General features: G+C 37.9%; 1 protein-coding gene across 1 annotated transcript; it reads left to right on the forward strand.

Annotated features, from left to right (window-relative positions):
- Positions 1-968: 968 nt before the first annotated feature.
- LOC143612375 (uncharacterized) lies at positions 969-7,151 on the forward strand. Its single transcript, XM_077086373.1, has 2 exons — positions 969-1,432; positions 7,112-7,151. The coding sequence occupies exons 1-2, from the start codon at positions 969-971 to the stop codon at positions 7,149-7,151; spliced, it is 504 nt and encodes a 167-aa protein (XP_076942488.1).
- The last annotated feature ends 7,182 nt before the right edge of the window (positions 7,152-14,333 follow it).

Genomic DNA, 14,333 nt, shown 5'->3' on the forward strand with positions numbered 1-14,333 from the left:
AACTTGGTTCTGGCTTGATTCGATCGAATAGGAACACGTTCGATCGAATACAACACGTTCGATCGGATAGGTACACGTTCGATCAAACAGGAACACGTTCGATCGAATAGGAACACGTTCGATCAAACAGGAACACGTTCGATCGAATAGGAACACGTTCGATCGAATGAGTTGGAGACCATTCGGTTGCTCCCCTATTCGGTCGACTGGACTTGTTCGATCTACGCATTCGATCGAATGGACTGATTCGATCGACTGGTTCGATCGAATGAGTCTGATTCGACTCCTTCAAGCTGGGCGACGGAGAAACCCACGGGTTTTCCAGATTTTCCAGATTTTTGACCCAAAATCGAAGTTTTTGACATGGAAATGCTCGGGATTGAAAGGGCTATCGATTCCTAGTACTTTTAAACACAAAAGCTTGCATTTTGACACCAAAACAAGGCGGTTTTTGACCCGAAAACTCAAGTTACGTTTTTGCTCGATTTGAGGCCGAAATGGTTATGAAAACGGATGATTTTCGAGAGGGACTTACCAAAAACGATTAGGAACAAGATTGTGGACTCGGATTTGTGATTTGAGAACTTTCTCTCTCTAGCTTCTCTCTCTAGAAATGAGAGTGTTTGGGTGGGTGTAAGTGAAGGAAGATGGTGAAAATGGTGGAAGTGTCAAGAACTTTCGTTTATATACTACGGGTTTGGTTAGGCTCGGGTTGGCTTCCTACGGGTCGAGACAGGCCGAGTTCATAAAATGACTAAGCCCAAGACCCGTTCCTTACTCGACATTAAATAACTAAAACGTGAATTTACTAAACATAACTTTCTTTTATTTATCAATATAAAAATTTTAGGATGTTACATGCTAGAGTTTTGTTCGACTCGGGTGCAAACCAAAGTTTTATAGATAAGAAATTTTGCTGCCTATTAAATGAATCCTTAGTTAAGTTAGACAAATCTTTTGTAGTAGAAATGGCCGATGGTAATCAGGTTAGAATAACTGAAGTTTTAAATAGAGGCAAAATTCTACTAGCAAGACATAGCATACCTGTCCAGTTGTTACCCATGACATTGGCAGGCTTTGATATTGTCTTAGGTATGGACTGGTTATCCAATAATAAAGCCCGTATCTTATGTGAGAAGAAAGCAATCAAAATTCGTGTAAACGGGGAAATTATTCAAATTGCTGGAGACAAAGATGGAGGTCATGTTAGATTAATCTCGATGATTAAAGCTAATAAATGTTTACGCAAAGGATGCTTAGCATTCATGGTGTACGTGACAGAAGAACTTAAAGAAAAGAAATTAGAAGATGTACCAATTGTTTTAGAATTTCTTGAAGTTTTCCCAGAAAAATTACCAGGAATACCACCGGAGCGTGAAGTTGAATTTAGAATAGACTTAGTGCCTGGAACCGCTCCAATAGCCAAATCCCCGTATAGACTAGCTCCAACGGAGATGAAAGAATTAAAGAAACAGTTAGATGAACTGTTAGAGAAAGGATTTATAAGACCGAGTTCTTCACCTTGGGGAGCTCCGATCTTATTTGTGAAAAAGAAATACGGATAGATGAGAATGTGCATCGATTATCGCGAGTTGAAAAAAGTAACAATTAAGAACAAGTACCCGCTCCCAAGAATCGATGATTTGTTTGATCAACTACAAGGAGCAAGTTGTTTCTCAAAGATCGATTTATGCTCGGGATATCATCAATTAAAAGTTCAAGAAGAAGATATCCCAAATACTGCATTTAGAACCAGATATGGACATTTTGAATTCACGGTTATGCCGTTTGGACTTACAAATGCTCCCGCAGCATTTATGGATATGATGAACAGAATTTGTAAGTCTTATTTAGATAAATTTGTAATCGTGTTCATCGACGATATACTTATTTATTCTAAATCGGAAGAGGATCATAAGGTTCATCTCAGGATTTTGCTTGAACTACTTCGAAATGAGAAATTGTATGCTAAGTTTTCCAAGTGTGAATTCTGGCTTCATGAAGTACAATTTCTTGGTCATGTTATTAATGCAAATGGAATTCAAGTAGATCCTGCCAAGATAGAAGCAATAGCTAAGTGGGAAATTCCGAAATCGCCAACCGAAGTTCGAAGTTTTCTAGGTTTGGCTGGATATTATAGAAGATTCATTGAGAATTTCTCCCGTATAGAAGTTCCCTTAACTTCTTTAACTCGAAATAACGTTAAGTATGAATGGGGAACCAAGCAACAAGAAGCATTTGACTTACTCAAACAAAAGCTTACAAATGCACCTATACTGGGCTTGCCAGAAGGTACAGAAGACTTTGTTGTATTTAGTGACGCTTCTCATTCAGGTATGGTTGTGTACTAATGCAACGAAACAAAGTTATAGCTTATGCTTCTCGATAATTGAAAGTACACGAAAAGAATTATAAAACTCATGATCTAGAGTTGGGTGCCATAACTTTTGCCCTAAAGTTATGGAGACACTATTTATATGGAGTTAAGTTTATCGTGTACACTGATTATAAGAGTTTAAAGCACATCTTTGATCAAAAAGAACTTAATATGCATCAAAGAAGATGGATGGAAACCCTAAATGATTATAATTGTGAAATCATCTATCACGAAAGAAAAGCAAATGTAGTAGCTGACGCGTTGAGTCGCAAATAACATGAAAAACCCAAAAGGGTTAGAGCCTTAAGACTAGAACTACAAATAGATTTAATTGCACAAGTCAAGGAGGCTCAAAAGAAGGCAATCGAAGAAAATAAAATCTCCGAAGAAAAATTTAATGGTACGATTGACTCTTTAGTTAAAGGAGATGATGATATACTCAGACTTGAAAATAGAATCTGGGTACCGAAGATTGAGGATTTACGCGAAAGGTTATGAGTGAAGCTCATTGATCGAAGTATATGATGCATCCCGGTAGTGATAAAATGTATCAGAATCTTAAGCCTAATTATTGGTGGAATGGGATGAAAAAGGATATTGCTCTGTTCGTAGCCAAATGTTTAACATGTTTACAAGTTAAGGTTGAGCATCAGAAACCTACATGAACTACCTGTTTGGAAATGGGAGATGATAACAATGGATTTTATTACGAAACTCCCTAAGACTACCCGTCAGCATAATGCTATTTGGGTCATAATTGATAGGTTAACTAAGTCTGCTCATTTCATACCTATCAATGAATCTTACTCTATGGATAGATTGGCACGAATATACGTGAACAACATTGTATCATTGCATAGTGTGCCATTATTTATCATATCTGACCGAGATAGTAGATTTGCTTCTCATTTTTGGAAAAGTTTCCAACAAGCGTTAGGAACTCAATTTAATCTTAGCACTGCTTATCATCCTTAAACTGATGGGCATAGTGAAAGAACAATTCAAACGCTTGAAGATATGCTCCGATCTTATGTGATTGATCTAGGAGGAAGTTGGGATGGTCATATTCCTTTGATAGAATTCTCGTATAATAACAGTTATCACACGAGTATTCAGGCCGCACCATTTGAAGCATTGTATGGACGGAAATGTAGAACGCCAGTATGTTGGTCTGAAACAGGAGACAATCAAATGTCTGGACCTGAGACAGTCCAAGAAACCACTGATAAGATATTACAAATCCGTGAAAGACTTAAAACGGCAAGAGATCGACAAAAGAATTATGCTAATATTCACCGTAAGCCATTAGAATTTCACATAGGCGATAAAGTTTTGTTAAAATTTTCACCATGGAAAGGTGTTGTACGATTCGGCAAGAAAGGAAAATTAAGTCCGCGTTTTGTAGGACCATTTGAAGTGTTAGAACAAGTCGGTACTGCAGCTTATCGCTTGCGATTACCAGAAGAAATGAAAGACATACATGATGCGTTTCATGTATCTAACCTACGCAAATGTTTGGCTGATGAAACTTTAGCTATGCCTTTAAAGGATGTTGAAATTAACGAAAATATAAAATTTGTAGAACAACCTCTACAAGTTGAAGATTTTCAAGTAAAGAGACTTAAACGACAAAAGCTAAAGTTAGTCAAAATAAGGTGGAACTCCCAAAGAGGACCAAAATCTACTTTGGAATTAGAATCAGAAATTAGAAAGAAATATCCACATTTTTTCTAGCGAATCTCGAGGACGAGATTCATTTCAAGGTAGGGAGGATGTAACACCCACAAAATTTTGGTTTAAATTTGACATGTTTATAAAGTTAAAGAACAAAAATCTTCATGAGATAAGTAATGGAAAAGTATGGTAAAGAAAAGAAAGCATTTTTATGCTAAGGGAATAAGTAAGGAAAAATCCATCCCACATGGAAAGTGGGAAACAAATGAAATCACTTTATAAAGAAGGAGTTTTCCATTATAATGTTCTTGTATGGCTAACCACTCTCACTAGTCCTAGCGGAGGGTGCGAAGCACCCGACGCGCACGCGCACGGGCACGGGCTCGGGTGAAGGGTGAAGGGCGATGGGCGCAATGTGGCGCTTTGATAGCGCACTTTGCACTTCATCTTCGCGATACGCAAAGAATTTGAGTTGCAACTTCGCGATACGCGAAGATGCAGGACACGTCACGGGACACGTGGCAGACCGGAGTGACACGTGGTGACACGTGGCAAGCCTACGCGATAACTCACCTAGGCTAGTGCACCTTCGCGATACGCGAAGCAGCTTCGCGATACGCGAAGATGCACAGATTCAGGCTATAAATAGCCGGCCATGGGGATGAAGTCTCCATCACCTCACATCTCACACTTTACCTCGGTTTCCATGCCATTACCCTGACAATTCCGATACGCTCGTTGTCTAGAAGTACGTGCAAGTAGGAGTGTTGCCCACGTGAAGTTTAAGCATTTCGTAGATAAGCTATACAAGGTAGGGATTCTGCCCGATTATTTTATTATATATGGCTAAGACCCTAGTTTGGGGTATAGTCTATACCTTGATCAGATAATAAGTGAAATGTAGCTTTCATAAGATAAGGTTATGAATAAAATATTATTCTTTATTATAAAGATATCTTATGGACGAAGATATGGAATATATATACGCTTCTTCATGATAAAGAAACGTAGTATATAAATGTTTTATAAAATGAAATGAATATCAAGGTAAAGGTTATGCAAATGGACTTAAGGTCTATGGCTAGATTTTAGATCTAGTTATTTATAGAATGTTATTCTCGTACTATAGGTCCGAGATAAAGATTAAGCATCTATTGGTGAGAAATCTTGAAATCAAAAGGTGAATACGTCCAAACCTTTTTATAGTGTGAAATGTTTTATGACGTGAATACGTCTATGTACTGTATATTTTGAAAAGATATTTACTCTTTAAAACTATGGACTGTTATCCATATGTAAAAGAGTTATGGAAATATTTGCATGAGGGTTGGTTCAAATCCTCTAAAACGTTTTGATACAAGGTAGTACTAAACACTCAGACTAAAATACACATGTGTCTGGATCCTTACATATATGTACTGTAGTGGGCACACTATAGACATACTGACCATGAGGCAAGTGACTGTCTCTATGGCGAGTGAAGTCTGATTATGTGGTTTGTGCGTATGTTAGTTCCGATGAGATGGGATTGAGACCCACTGAGTCGTTGAACACTATTGGTGTTGTGTCATTACGAATGGTGAAATGTTTTATTGAGAGCGTATTCATCAGCATATAGCTGACGTATTTTCAAACTATTTTCTGGTAACCAAGAGTAAGGTATAGAGAAGAATATGCCAGTGAAGATAGAAGATCAATAGGCATAGAATGCAGCTAGTGGTTCAGCTAATTTTGTATTGAGGCATATATATATATTAAACTTTTTTTTTAAACAAGTAATTTTGTAAAACAAACAAGGGTATTTAATTCCCTATGTTATGAATGTAAAAATTTTAAAATAACATTTTCCGCTGCAAACTTTGATGAATTGACATAAACGGTACCAACTGTGAGTCACACGCCTAGGCCCGAAGGCAGGGTGTGACAACATACTACTATTTGGAAATGGCATTCCAACCGTGGAAGGTGTAAAAGCATGGCTTGGAAGTTTCTTTTCGATCATAGATCTTTGTAAAGCCGCCTATATTTTGGGAATAAAGATCTATAGGGAATAAAGATCTATAGGGATAAATCAAGGCGGTTGATAGGTTTAAACCAAAGTACATACATTGACAAAATCTTGAAAATGTTCAAGATGGAAAACTCTAAAAGAGGTTTGGTACCTATTCAAAAAGGAACGATATTGAGTGCATCTCAATGTCTAAGCTCAAAGGATGAGCAAGAGAAAATGAATGGAATCCCATATGCATCGGCTATAGGATCCATCATGTATGCAATGATATGTACTAGACCGGATGTGTCATGCGCTTTGAGCTTGACAAATAGATACCAACAAAATCCGGGAAGTAGCCATTGGATGGCGGTTAAGAGTATATTGAAATATCTTAGAAGGACTAAGGACATGTTTCTAATATACGGGTGAGGAGGAACTCGTTGTAAAGGGTTACACGGATGCGAGTTTCCAAACCAATCGAGATGATTCTCGATCACAATCGGGATATGTTTTCGTTATGAATGGTGGGGCAGCCTCTTGGAAGAGCTCAAAACAAGATGTGGTAGTATTGTCCACCACAAAATCGGAATACATCGCCGCCTCATTGGCAGCTCAAAAAGCTGTGTGGATAAGGAAATTCATTGCGGAACTAGGGGTGGTCCGTACCATTCAGGACCCTCGAGAGATCTTTTGTGACAATGAGGGTGCGATTGCTCAAATCAAGGAACCTCGTGCACATCAAAAGACAAGGCACATTGAGCGGAGGTTCAACTACATAAGGGATGAAGTTGAGAAAGGAAAGATATGTATTCGAAGAGTTCACACCAATCAAAACATTGCGTATCCACTCACGAGCTCCTTGAAAGGCCAAAGCATGAAGGTCACACTTGTGCCTTAGGACTTTGATACTCTAGTGATTGGATATGATCTATTTTATATTTGGATATTGGAACTGATATAAGGCTAAATATATATAAATCCCGTGTACATTTTATTTAATATTTTATTAGTTTATGTTCGGTTTTTATTAGAATTTGTATACTACTAACTTATTTGAATAAATGTAGGTCTCGGGACCTGTTCGTGGTTAAAGAGGGCGAAAAATGATCAAAAACGAGCTAAACCGGCAAACCGGAGCATCAGGAAACGAACCGGACCAGACCAGGAAGAGAACCGGACCGGCTAGGCTGGCCGGCCCCCCTATAACTGCCGGAGCGCCGCGCAACCGGGGAGGCCAAGCCGGCCGAGCGGCGCGGCGACCAAATATAAGAAGCTTCCAGATTTTTTACACCGTCTTACGTATTTTTGGTAGTCCGTTTCCTATTTAAACACCCCTAAACTCAACCTTAAAGATAACCTAAATACCCCAGTCAGCCAGGACGAATTTGGGAGCTCAAGAGAGGATATTTCCGAGAGTTTGAAGGCCACGAATCAGCCGGCGAAGTGCTTAATATTCTAGGACGAAGACTCCAGGTTTTATCGCCTTTAATCTTCCGTTCTTATTTATTTTCGCCATGATTTCGTTTTTCATTGTTTTGTTTTACTTTAAGATGCTAGGCTAAACATTATAAACTGCCTACGCTTATGATGAACCTAATTTGACGTTGTGTTTTGATTTGGGATTTATTTATCGTTATGGTTTTATGATTTAGTAAAAGGTTTACTTATATTAAATTGATGCGTATGGATATTTAGGATTGTTTGAATAATTGTTATTATTCCATAGTTGCCTTGATTGTTGTTTGTCATTATGATAGGTTGCTATTAGGTCAATTACTTTGTGTTCTTGATTATTTTATGATTGATTTGCAATAAGATCATAGGAATAATAATTATTAATTAAATAAACTTAAGTGTACCACTAACCTAAATCTGTAAAGTGCTAGGTTATTGATAGGTCTTTATTATTTGATCTTGCTAGATTTAGTTCTTCATAAAGAGTCCGTCTATGTTTGATTATTTAAATATTGTCTATCGAGTCAATTGAATATATTAGATTGTCTTTGATTTCCGCGCTGTAAGGTAGGATTTTGTATAAAGGAACTAAGTCATAAATAATTAGGTGACCGTAAGGAAACTTGATTTTTAATACTGGTGTGCGTTAAAACTTATTAGAAACCCATAGGTGTCTCTTGAGAAGGGTCAGGGGTCATGTTCGGGTTTTCTATTTGGTGTTTATTTTACGATCCCAGTCCATAACTAAATATTTTCCCGATTAAGTAAAAACTAAAATTTAGGGGATTCTAGCCTAGGTAGTTATCTCGTCATCATCTGAATTAAGTCTAGGGTTAAGTCGTTTATAAGTCTTTAGTTTTATTAATTAGTTTAATTTTAGTTTTTAGTAAACCCTCCTTAAGCAAACAGTAAATAAATAAGTCGTGACTGTAGTTGAGTCTAATTAGCTAGTAAACGTAATTTAAAGAGTCTCGTGGGTTCGATATCCGGACTTACTTAGCTGTACTAGAGTCGATCGGTTCACTTGCCGGTTAGTAGTTTAGTTAAGTTTAAGAGTCTAGAATTTATTACTTAGTGTCTAGATTAGCGTGTTTTTATTAGACTACTTTTAGCACATCAAGTTTTTGGTTAATATAGTTTCGTTTAATTGTTAGTTTTATTTAGGAGTCTTTTAGTAGGAGTCTACTTCATTTTATTTTATTTTGAGTCGTAGGAGTCTAATTGTCCGTGTCTTTTATGTATTTTGAGTTTCGTAAATATGTGTGAAATTTGTGGTGGCCCCCATTTTACGCTTATATGTCCGCAATATGTGCAGTGCTTGGCACATTATTATACTAACCCTCCTGTGCAGTCGCAACAATATTTTCTGCAGGAGCCTCCGTCATATTATTATAATAATCTATATCAGCTGCCTCAGTATAATCAGGGTCAATTCGATGATCAATATTCTGGCAACAACCCTGTTGAGCGTAGTGTGTTCGAGAAGGTGAATAAATTGGAAAATATATTGACTCAATATCTACCCTCAGATTCCCAACAGAAGTTAGCCGAGCATGTTATCATCTTGAAAAATTGGCAAAGCATTATTACAGATCTCCAACGTACATTAGAATGCATTACTAGGAGATTAAATGAAGAAAAGGAGGAAGAAAAGAGATTGAAGTCATTGGAGTATGTTGACAAGTTAGATGAAGGGATCACTCAAGTAACGGAGACGAAAATGGACGATGAAGTCCCACCTCCGGTTCCACAGGTTACTATTGCTAATTACTGGAGTGACTCTGATGATGAGATCGACGAAGAAGAATGGGCAGCTTATCAGAAGTCGTTAGTGAAGAAAGAAGTGATTGAGGAGCAAGTGGATTTGGGAGACTTACTTGAGTTGATGTTCGGTGTTGAAGAATTAAATTTGGGAGATTCAGTTGATTTAATGTTTGGTGTGGAGGAAGAGGTTGAGAATAAGTTGTGTGAGGAGGATGAGTTTTTGGATTTGGAGTTAGAATGGTTGCCTGAGTACGATGAAATAGGTGAGTTTGATTGGGAGGGTGACTTAGCATTTTTTGAAGCCCTACTAGAAGATATAGAAGTGGTGGTAGTGGAAGACCTCCACAGCTGGCCCGTGACACTTATAATAAAGGTTGCTCATAAATCAAAACCACGGGAGTAGGCGAAGAGAAGAGCATCTACGAACCGGAATAATTTGCAAATTAGAAGACAGTCTACAGGAAAGAATAAGCTATTGAAGTTCAAGAATGACCAGTCTTCTCGATACATGTCATGCATCCAGTTCATGCCAGGTAAGTTTAAATTTTGGTGGTCTAACCCATTAAGGATTTTTAAATCATTTTTCAATTCCACCGAGAAAATTTCAATGTTTAACAAGTACCGGGTGGAACTAAACGGGTTAGATAGGGTCCAGGTGAAAGAGAAACCTCCTGATTAAGTTCAAGTGTGGGGAGGTTCCACAGAGTTTGTATAATTGTCGAGTCACTAACGTAGTCTTTTGTAGTTTTTTCTTTGTTTTTGTGTTTTTAAGTTTTTGTAGGATTTGAGCTAGAAGAGTATCCCCATGAAGTGTAATGAAAAATTCAAGTGTGGGGATGGAGCGGCAGGAGCCCTATACTTTTTATTTATTTGCTGCTATTATTCATATTATATATTTTTTAGGGTTGGTTTTGTTTCTTTTTGCACATAAATGGGAGATGAGGATATTTATCGGGATCGGTTTTTTCAAACTACTAATAATATGAGATAATCTAAAAGAAAACGTACTAAGCTTGGGATGTGTCGGTAGGCCCAACTAGTCTTAAAAGGTTTTCTATTGCATATTCTTAATAAACCTAATTAAATCTTAGATTTTGTGGGTTCTCATCCTAGGGGGGACAGTGAAGCTGAAATTCGATAATGTAAGACCCCGAATCCCGGGAATCCTACAGTTGGTAATCACCTCCACAAATTCACAAAAATTTAAAACAAAACGATTCTTTGTATTTAAAACAAGTTCAGAGTAAATAACAACGGAAAAAGTGTAAGTATTTAAATATCCCAAACACGGGTACAGGTGTCCAAAATCAAATGTAAATAAAATATTTGTTTTATTTGAATTCCTCGACCAGAAATGCCTTCAACCTCCCGAGTAGCATCCAGCACGTCCAAGCGGTAGCATCCACTTCTTAACCTGAAAGTCAATCTAACATACACGCAAAGTCAGCTTGAGCTGAGTGAGTTCAAGTTTTCATAAACAATAATTCATACTTTATTTCAAAGCTATAGTTATAAACAATAGAGAAGGTATAAATAAAATAAATTATATATAATTCACCAAGTAATACAATCATCGTCGAACACACGTACACGGGCCTCTCCACCACGAGTCAAGACTCGAGTAATATATTTGACCCGGACGCGGTAAGACCTAAGCATGTGACACGAGCCTCTCCACCACGAGTCAAACCCGAGTAATATATTTGACTCGGTCACAGCTTATACATCCGAGCACGAGATACGGGCCTCTCCACCACGGGTACAACCCGAGTAATATATTTGACCCGATCCCGGCTCACACATCCAAGCACGTGATACGGGCCTCTTCACCACGGGTACAACCCGAGTAATATATTTGACCCGATCACGGCTCAACATCCAACGGGCCTCTTCACCACAGGATTTTAAAACCCGAGTAATATATTTGACCCGCCAAAATGATGATCACGTCACACGGGCCTCTTCACCACGGGTACAACCCGAGTAATATATTTGACCCGGCCGTGAATCACCATGCACACACATAACAATAAGCCTACATACATCATTCTTAGTCACAAGAAACTAAATATCATTACACAATCGTAGGCTATAAGGTACACATCCTCATACGTACATACATACCTCCATATATACATACATATATATATTCCTACATAAATATATATATATATATATATCATCCCATACGGGAACTAAGTAGATAGGTCTACTCATATTCAATTACTACCAAGTCTGCTAACGTCATCGAGTCTAGACCATCAATAGTGTATGTAACCTTAAGAACACAAGACCATAAACGAGTCTAAAATATCCTAAGGCATATAAAATAATTCAAATATAGCCCTCAAAATGCACCATCACGAGTGAGACCATGTAAAACTATTCAAATCATTGTAACGAGTAAAATCGTTTAAAATTGTATTTCGGTGTGTATGCTAGCCCAAAACGTAAAAGATTAAAAGGGCATCATGAACTGACCTGAATCAACCGAACACCTGTAATGAGCTAGGAAATCCCTAAGAGCACAATCACAAGCAAGGGCCTGTAAATTATACACAACGCGTTACTAAACTAGACTGTAACAACACTCTAGCCTAATGGGCCATTCAGGCCCAACACTCCGGCCCGAGACCCAACAACTGGGCCCAAGGCCCAATACTTTGGCCCAACAACTTGGCCCCAGGCCCACCACTTGGCCCGAGGCCCAACCACTTGGCCCGAGGCCCAACACTTGGCCCAAGGCCCCTAAAACCTTTCAACTAACTAAAACCACCGGTTAAGCCTAAAACGAACTTGTTGATTAATAACGAGTAAAACGTGCAGATTTTAGCATGCGAAGATGCATTTAATTACATAGGATAACCTTTGAATTAAATTATTAAATTTTTACCAGACTTTAATAAATTTCTTAGGTTTATAAAAATATTTTTATTATATTTTTCTATTGAACACAAAAATCATAAAAATTCTTCCAACACAGAAAGGTATGTGCAGCCAGCGCGCAACAAAATGGTTTTATTTTTATAAAATTCATTACCGAACCAAATTAAACGATTTCAATTGGGTTTGGTTCCTAACTCAAAACACTAACTTCCAGAAGTAGAACCAACCAATTTGGACTTGTCGAAAAAAGGTTTTGACGTTGGGAAGACAGACCAGAATCCGTCATCCCGCATCAGCTTTGACACTCGATTTTATAAATTCATAAAAACTATTCAAATCTCATCCAAAAATTACATATTATACCTTTCTGGAAACTAGACTCAAAGTAGAACATCATGGAATCAAGAATAGATCAAAAACAGTGGATTAACATCGTGTTACAGACCCTACAATAAACGTATACTAATCTGTCAGCAAGCTGTTATCATCAAAACTCAATCTTAACGACCAATAAACGCGTTAATATGATCAATTAAGGTGTAAAAGACATGGGGAATCATAAAACCGACCTTGAATTGAAGTTTTCACGGCTTAAACTTGGCTGGGCAGAAGAAAAACGAGCGGGGGGGGGTCCAGGTCCGACGGCTGCAAATAGGTTTAGGGTTTGAGTTTTCTTTTGTTTTATGATATAAAATAGTTACATCCAAGTCCCTCCAAATTGAAGTATGTAGCAACTTGGGTGGAAAGTTAAGTGAGAACGTTTGCGAGGTTTTCAAGGAGCTCCCGGGAGAATGCCGGGTCAAGCCCGAAAGGTGTACATAACACTACAAGGCTAAATCTTTTGTCGGAATTCACGGAAGTTACAGATAAGGTATAGGGAGTATTACCATAAGCTAATTACCCTAAGGTGGTAAGAATTGAATGCACTTTAAAATTAGCACGCCAGTTCGTTTTATAAAAATAAATAAAGAATGGTGGCGCTCGCAAATGTCCATTTTTTTACGAGCTTAGAATTTAGTTATATATTTATAGGTAAAAGATGCCTAAGTGCACAATAAAAAATAAAGAAAAAAATAAATAAACAAATAAATAAATAAGCATTCAAAACGTTGATCTGAAAAGAAAAAAAGTGAGAAAAGCTAAGTAATGAAAAATGCCAAAGAAGCATTCTCAAAAATAGAAAAAGAGGCCAAAGTGCACATACTAGACGAGACTGAGAGTTTACGTGTTACCAAGGGGATGGCGACTCTGAGGATACACTATTGGGGCACGAAAGTTTCTAGTCAATAAATATTTTCTTAGGTCATATATAGGACCAAGTCCAATAATATTTAGGGCATGCTCGTACGACCTCACTTGACCTATCATCCATTAATTCCATCTAAGTGCATTTTCTTCTTACCATTAAGGGGTTGTTATCTTACGGTGATATGTTGAACTAGTTTGCTTCAACTCGATTATTTTTGATTGTCTTTACTATGCTTGAGATGGGGTAGGTGGATCTTAACTCCAAAGGTGTGAGACCCATAGGTTTTTTATATCACATGAACTTAAAATGCTTAATGTGCATGGGGACTTGATAGGCTGGTGGTTGGGTTTAAGTGGACAACAATATCGGCAATCGCGTTTTTTACGTTTATCTGAGCTTTAAGATAACCTTATATGTTTTTAAGACTGTATTTCTCCGATGCTGATCTCATTGTAATAAGACTTTTTCAGGGACGAAAAAGAGATAAGTGTAGGGATATTTGATATAAGGCTAAATATATATAAATCCCGTGTACATTTTATTTAATATTTTATTAGTTTATGTTCGGTTTTTATTAGGATTTGTATACTACTAACTTATTTGAATAAATGTAGGTCTCGGGACCTGTTCGTGGTTAAAGAGGGCGAAAAACGATCAAAAACGAGCTAAACCGGCAAACCGGAGCATCAGGTAACGAACCGAACCAGACCAGGAAGAGAACCGGACCGGCTAGGCTGGCCGGCCCCCTATAACTGCCGGAGCGCCGCGCGACCAGGGAGGCCAAGCCGGTCGCGCGGCGCGGCGGCCCAATATCAGAAGCTTCCAGATTTTTTACACCGTCTTACGTATTTTTGGTTGTCTATTTCCTATTCAAACACCCTTAAACTCAACCTTAAAGATAACCTGAATACCCCAGTAGGCCAGGACGAATTTGG

The sequence above is a fragment of the Bidens hawaiensis genome, unplaced genomic scaffold, assembly GCF_021521415.1.
Source record: "Bidens hawaiensis isolate Kalapana, Puna unplaced genomic scaffold, B.hawaiensis_p1.1 tig00034518_1, whole genome shotgun sequence".
NCBI lineage: Eukaryota > Viridiplantae > Streptophyta > Magnoliopsida > Asterales > Asteraceae > Bidens > Bidens hawaiensis.